The sequence below is a fragment of the Terrapene carolina genome, unplaced genomic scaffold (assembly GCF_002925995.2).
Source record: "Terrapene carolina triunguis isolate 2854851 unplaced genomic scaffold, T_m_triunguis-2.0 Scaffold17669, whole genome shotgun sequence".
NCBI classification, from domain to species: domain Eukaryota; kingdom Metazoa; phylum Chordata; order Testudines; family Emydidae; genus Terrapene; species Terrapene triunguis.
The window spans coordinates 740-7,768 of NW_020682020.1; the positions used below are offsets into that span (position 1 = coordinate 740).

At 58.9% G+C, this 7,029-nt stretch overlaps 1 protein-coding gene across 1 annotated transcript; it reads right to left on the reverse strand.

The window, feature by feature from the left end:
- Nucleotides 1-905: 905 nt before the first annotated feature.
- LOC112123027 (protocadherin-16-like) lies at nt 906-5,442 on the reverse strand (the record flags this gene model as incomplete). Its single annotated transcript, XM_026661813.2, is given in 3 exon segments — nt 906-1,510; nt 1,512-3,883; nt 5,304-5,442. Coding segments are annotated over 3 exon segments (2,754 nt in total), but the record flags the coding sequence as incomplete, so codon positions are not given.
- Between the last annotated feature and the right edge of the window lie 1,587 nt (nt 5,443-7,029).

Consider the following 7,029-nt stretch of genomic DNA (forward strand, 5'->3'; position numbering starts at 1 on the left):
GAGATGAGCTGCCACAACCAATTGTCCACCCCTCCCACAGGGGAATATGGGGCCCCACAGTGGAGGCGCTGGGTGCAGGGACCCCAGCCCAGGGGCAGATGGGCAGGGGGTGTCTCTTTCAACTGCACAGACCCCCCTCTGGTGGGGGAGGGGGCATCATGGTTGCACTCCCACCAGCAGGGCATTACAGCAGCACACATCCTCCCCCAGACGAGGCCTCATGGATGCACAGACCCACCCTGCCTGGGGAAGGGGGCACTGTAGCTGCACAGACTGGGGGGCGGGGGGCTCCTTTGGATGCTGTCTTGCTGCCGAAAGAGAAGGTGCAGCGGCACACCCAGGTGGGGCTGACGGCTGCTGAAAGCCCCAGGTGCAGTCCATGCTGTCTCCATCTGCTCTGTCCCTCCAGGGGCCTCAGGACCGGCTCAGTCATGGGAGGGGCCCAAGCGTGTCCCTGGCCCTGGTGCAGGTGAGGTTCTGTGGCAGCCCTGTGACCAGTCTCTGGCCCTCCTAAAGCTGCTCCTCCATGCAGCTTGTCTCAGCAGCAAAAACCAGAATCAATGAGCTGGGAAGCTCCTGGTGTGGATGATCTGCCCCCTGGAGCCAGACGAGCCTGCAGGGAATGGGATTCCTTCCCTGGGTCTGGATGGGGTGGCAGGGAACGAGATTTCCTACTCCTTCCCCCTGGAAAACCTGCAGGGAACAGGATCTGTTCCCCACTGGTCTGGAGGGGTCTGTGGGAATAGGACCCTCCATCCTGTGTTTGGCCAGTCCTGCAGGTTAGTGTACCCCGTCCCCCAGGTCCCCTGTATCCTGGAGCTGGACAGGCCTGTGGGAAACAGATTTCCCCCCCATTCTGGAGCCCCACAGGCCTGCGGGGAGTGGGATTTCTCCTGGGCCCCCGCCCAGCTGGGCAGCTCGGCCCACAGGACTGGAGGAGTGAGGTCTGGAGTGGGGGTGGCGAGGACACTACTTTGGCCCCCCACCACTCAGGGCAAACAGTACCATGAGAGAGCAGGTCTGGCACCGGCAGCCATTTGAGGCAGTGGGACCGGCACCACCACAAGTAGCCTATCAGGGCGCTGACATTCACAGTGGAACTGGCAGCCCATGTGGAGGGACTGGAACCAGAACCAGCAACCTGCTGGGGTCTGAGAATGAAGCAGCCTGTGGGGGTGGCAGATCCAGCCCTTCCGCCCCCGCCCCTGCAGTGACTGGAGGATGCAGAGAATAGCAGGAGGGGCTGAGAGTCCATGGGAGCCTGGGGCTAAATCCTGAGCTCAGCTTCCTCAGGGAGCTCCAGCGAGTGCTCGGCGCTGATGACGGAGGCCGAGGGCCCCTGGGAGACACCAAAAGGCGACACCACGGGGGAGCGGGCGGCCAGTGGGGACAGCGAGGGCGAGAAGCTGGGCGACATGGCCGAGGAGGAGATGGACCCCTCGTGGCTGATGGGTGAGCGGCGCAGGGAGGACAGGTGCGGGAAGGTCCTGCCCACTGCTGGCTTGGGGGGGCACTGACTTGGCCCCGGGATGGGCCACCGAGGTGATGAGGGGCGGAGGATCAATGCGGGGCTTGGGCTCTGCCTTGGGCTTGGCTTGGAAGGGCTTGCGCAGGGAGCTCTCATCCTTGAGCCGGGCGATCTCGGTGAAGACGCTGGCCAGGGGCTGGAACTGGGGGCACCAGTTCAGCAGGTAATCCCAGTTGTAGCTGCCACGGAGCTCCTCCTCGCTGGCCACGACGGCGGTGAGGGAGCCCTCCACAGAGGGCTTGCCGTCCTCGGGGAAGGTGTAGTCCTTGGGGTGGGAGGAGACGCTCAGGCCGCAGCCCACGCCCAGGAAGGTGCTACTGCCCCCATCCTCGCGGTACAGATGGGGCGGCTGCCCAGGCAGCAGCAGGCTGGAGCCCTTCTTGCTCTTGAACCACTGGGCGCTCTCCAGGGTGGTGGGCTCACAGGAGATGTCAGAGAGCTGGTCAGCGTCCTGCTGGATGCCTGAGTCGGGGCCACGGGCTGAGATGTGCTCCTGCATGGAGGAGGTGATGCTGGCCACACGTGGGTATTCGTTAATCATCCGGATCTCGTCGTCCTCGGCTGCCTCGGCTGAGCCACGCCCGCTGGAGTGGGAGGGGTCCAGGGAGCCGCCACGCGGGTAGGGTCCGGCCGATTCGCTGCCATAGCCTGGCAGGGCCTGGTGGTAGATGCGGTCACTGCCGGGCAGCACCGGCTCCTCATGGCCTAGCTTCTGCAAGGAGCCACTCTGCATGCGGTTGAGCTGCGAGTCCTGCTCTGGCTTCTTGTGTCCCTGCTGGTGCCGGGAGCGGACCAGCACCAGGATGATGGCCACGGCGGCCAGCACCACCACCACACCCAGGGAGGCAGCCACAGCTACCACCAGCAGCAAGTTGAGGTCCGGCGCCAGGCCGAAGGAGGTGTGGGTGACATCGATGGAGACCTGAGCAGAGGCTGAGCGGGAGGAAGGAAGGGGGCTCCGGGCCTGCACCTCCAGGCTCATCTCCCGCGGCTCCCGCTTGGCCCGCCCTGCTGGCTGCGGCTGGCTGTCCACGCGCAGGTAGATGGTGCCGGTGGTCTGGTTGACCCCGAAGTACGGTGAGGGCTTAGCTAAAGAGTAGAGCACCACACCGTCCACACCCTCGTCCTCGTCAGTGGCCAGCACTCGGCCAATGCTCTGGCCCTTGTGGGCGCCCTCAGGCACCTCGAAGCTGAAGTCCGGGCTCAGGAAGACAGGACTGTACTCATCCTCGCCGGTCACCAGCACCCGCACGGTGACGGTGGCTGAGGCGTTGCCGGCGTCCGTGGCCTGCACCAGCAGCTGGAAGGCCTTGGCACGCTCGTAGTCAAAGGCGAGGCGGGAGCGCAGTTCCCCGGAGGTCCGGTTGATGAAGAAGACATCCCTGCCCTCAGGGGGTCCCAGCTCCCCCACTGCCTGCTCCAGCACAGCGTAGCGCAGCTCCCCGAAGGCCCCAGTGTCGGAGTCGATGGCATGCAGAGTGGTGACCAGGGTGCCTGGCGGCAGGTTCTCCCGCACGCTGGCGCTCAGTGTCTCCACCGGGAAGTAGGGTATGTTGTCGTTGATGTCCTTCACTTCAATGGTGATGGGCACCAGGGCAAAGTGCCCGCCGGGGCCATCAGAGGCCTGCACCACCAGGCTGTGCAGGGCCTGGGTCTCTCGGTCCAGGGACTGTGCCAAGCGCAGGGCGCCTGTGGCCTCATGCAGCTGAAAGAGCCTGCGCTGGTCGCCGGAGCTGATGCTGTAGTGCACCTGGCCATAGGGGCCCGAGTCGGCATCGTGGGCCGCCAGCCGCAGCAGCTCGGTGCCCGGGGGGGTGCTCTCGCTCACAGCTGTGTGGTACTCGGCCCGGGCAAAGACTGGCGGGTTGTCGTTGACATCCAGCACGGTGACAAGCACTGGCACGGTGGTGCTGCGCTGTGGCACACCCCGGTCTGAGGCTGCCACTGTCAAGTTGTAGATGGGGACGGCTTCGAAGTCCAGCGCCTCCACCAGCACCAGGGCTCCCTGCGTGCGCAGGTGCCCCCGAGACCAGCCCATGTGGCTCTCCACCTGGAAGGCATTGCCGCTGTTGCCACTGACAATGGTGTAGTCAAAACCGGCGTTCTCCCGGGACAGGTCAGCGTCACCCGCCTCTAGCGTCAGCAAGGTGGTGCCCGGGCGCAGGTCCTCAGGGACACAGGCATTGTAGTGCGCCTGCTGGAAGGTGGGGCTGTGGTCATTCACATCCAGCACCTGGATCTGCACTGTGGTCCAGGCCGAGAGGCTGGGAGAGCCATGGTCACGCACCTCTACCACCAGGTCCAGCGTGGGCTGGTTTGCATCCAGCTCCACCCGGCGGGAGGTGAACAGCGTTCCTGCATGAGGACAAAGTTAGTCAGCACAGCCCTGGGCTGGGGCACTGTCATAACTATAAAGGGAAGGGTAACAGCCCTCCTGTGTACAATGCTATAAAATCCCTCCTGGCCAGAGACTCCAAAATCCTTTTACCTGTAAAGGGTTAAGAAGCTCAGGTAAACTGGCTGAAACCTGACCCAAAGGACCAATAAGGGGACAAGATACTTTCAAATCCTGGTGGGGGGAAGGCTTTTGTTTGTGCTCTTTGTTTTTGGGGGGAGTTCGCTCTTGGGACTGAGAGGGACCAGACATCAATCCATGCTCTCCAAATCTTTCTGAACAAGTCTCTCATATTTCAAACTTGTAAGTAAACAGCCAGGCAAGGCGTGTTAGTTTTATCTTTGTTTTCTCAACTTGTAAATGTACCTTTTGCTAGGGTGTTTACCTCTGTTTGCTGTAACTTTGAACCTAAGGCTAGAGGGGGGTCCTCTGGGCTCTTTAAGTTTGATTACCCTGTAAAGTTATTTTCCATCCTGATTTTACAGAGATGATTTTTACCTTTTTCTTTAATTAAAAGCCTTCTTTTTAAGAACCTGATTGATTTTCCTTGTTTTTAGATCCAAGGGGGTTGGATCTTGATCCACCAGGAGTTGGTGGGAGAAAGGAGGGGGGATGGTTAATTTCTCCTTGTTTTAAGATCCAAGGGGTTTGGATCTGTATTCACCAGGGAATTGGTGAAGAGTCTCTCAAGGCTACCCAGGGAAGGGAATTAGCACATTGGGAGTGGTGGCAGCGGACCAGATCTAAGCTGGTAGTTAAGCTTAGAAGTTTTCATGCAGGCCCCCACATCTGTACCCTAAAGTTCAGAGTGGGGAAGGAGCCTTGACAGGCGCGGAGCCTGCCAGGCACCAATGGACAAGCATAGGGGTGGGGAGAGTGTTGGGAGTGGGGGAAGGTGGGGCGAGAAGCCACCCCCACCCCCTGGGGTGCAGAGAGTCAGGGGACTTATTAACCTCAAGGCAAAATAGGGAGGCCAGACCCACTTCCACTGGTGATGGGGGTCACAGCGGGGGGGAAGTCATAGAATCATAGAATCATAGAATATCAGGGTTCGAAGGGACCTCAGGAGGTCATCTAGTCCAACCCCCTGCTCAAAGCAGGACCAATTCCCAACTAAATCATCCCAGCCAGGGCTTTGTCAAGCCGGGCCTTAAAAACCTCCAAGGAAGGAGATTCCACCACCTCCCTAGGTAACGCATTCCAGTGCTTCACCACCCTCCTAGTGAAATAGTGTTTCCTAATATCCAAGACAGCTCCAGGCTGTGGGGCCCCGAAGGGGATGGCTCTGTCTCCAGGAAGCCAGTTAACAGCTCCCCGTTGCTGGAATGGGATGGAGCTGCTTTTCCCAGGGCCTAGGCACAGCAGCACACTCCCACCTACCGTTGCTGGGGTTGATGGAGACGTCGGAGCTGGGCACAGCCAGGTGGTAGGTGAGCTCCCCATTGCTGCCAGAGTCCCTGTCTATGGCACTGACGGTGAGGATGGTGCTGCCTGCTGGCGTGTGCTCCAGCAATGTCACCTGAAAGGGAAGCAAAGCCCAGAATCGTCAGACACCTGGGAATCATAGAACTGGAAGGGACCTTGAGAGGTCATCTAGTCCAGTCGCCTGCACTCATGGCAGGACTAAGTATTATCTAGACCATCCCTGACAGGTGTTTGTCCAACCTGCTCTTAAAAATCTCCAATGATGGAGATTCCACAACCTCCCTGGGCAATTTATTCCAGTGCTTAAACACCCTGACAGTCAGGAAGTTTTTCCTAATGTCCAACCTAAACCGCCCTTGCTGCAATTTAAGCCCATTGCTTCTTGTCCTATCCTCAGAGGTTAAGAAGAACATTTTTTCTCCCTCCTCTTTGTAATAACCTTTTACGTCCTTGAAAACTGTGATCATGTCCCCTCTCAGGCTTCTCCTGGGGCTCACCCCGGAGCTCTGGCAATGGCTCCCGGTTTGGCAGGGGAGTCACAGGCAGGGCGTGCCTGCCCTGGAAGCATCAGGCTCTGGAGAGAGGCAGGTGCACCGGGTTGGGCAGCCTCACTTGTCTGACCCAGGAGGAGGGAACAGCAGGCTAGACGGGCACATTCTGGCTAGAGTGCAGGGTGCTATTTGTGTAAGGCCAGAAGGATCCAACAGATCATCATGTCATGAGCCCAATAACCTGTGAGTGACTGAACCCCCCGAAGGCACGCAGGCTGTAGCCACAGCCATTAACGAGGCTGATCAACGTACAGGCCAACCAGGCACCATTCCTCGGGCCCAACCCACAGCTGTACAGTACGTTCACTGCAGCAGGGCTGGCCACGTGGTGGATCTGCCAGACCAGCTGCCCGTCCTGCTGCTGCTCACCAGGACAAGGATTGCAATGCCAATCCCTACACTTGGTCTGTCATGACGGGGGTGGCCAGGCCCAGTTTGAGTGACTGGCATTGCAACACTGTCCTAGTCAGCAGGTCCTGAGCAGCAGCAGGATGAGCAACCGGTCCCGGTGGATCCACAGCATGGCCAGCTCAGCCGTGGCAAGAGCACTGTGCGGCTGGGTGTTGGGCCCGTAAGAGTATAGTGCCTACAGCCCACTGATGGGTTGTTTCAGCCTTGGGCATCAAGGGAGGGAGAACTTCTTCCATCACTTCCCCTGGTACTTGATCCCATGGTTAATGCCTAATGCCCCTCACTGTTAACAATAGGCACCTTACTAACACAGACTCTGGTGCAGAAAGGATTTGAAAAGTACAATAAATGCTGAACAAACGGGACTGTCTAAACAGAAGGTGTGGTATGATAATCATACTTGGAAGCACCTCCCTGTAATGAATTTGCTTCTGCAGTTATGTCTCTTAATACACAATCTATGGGTTGAGACCAAGAATTTGATACTGATGGTAAATCCTTTAAAAATGTGTAACATGCATGATTTTTGGAAAAAACTTTGGTACAGGCTAGGCAGGGCCGGTGCTACCATTAAGGTGAACTAGGTGGTTGCCCAGGGTGCCAAGATTTAGGGGCGCCAGAAAGCGGTGCCCCCAATTTTTTTTTTACAGCGTTCCTCCCCGAGCGCGCGGTCGCTGCTCCACTTCTCCCGCCTCCCAGGCTTGCAGCGCCAATCAGCT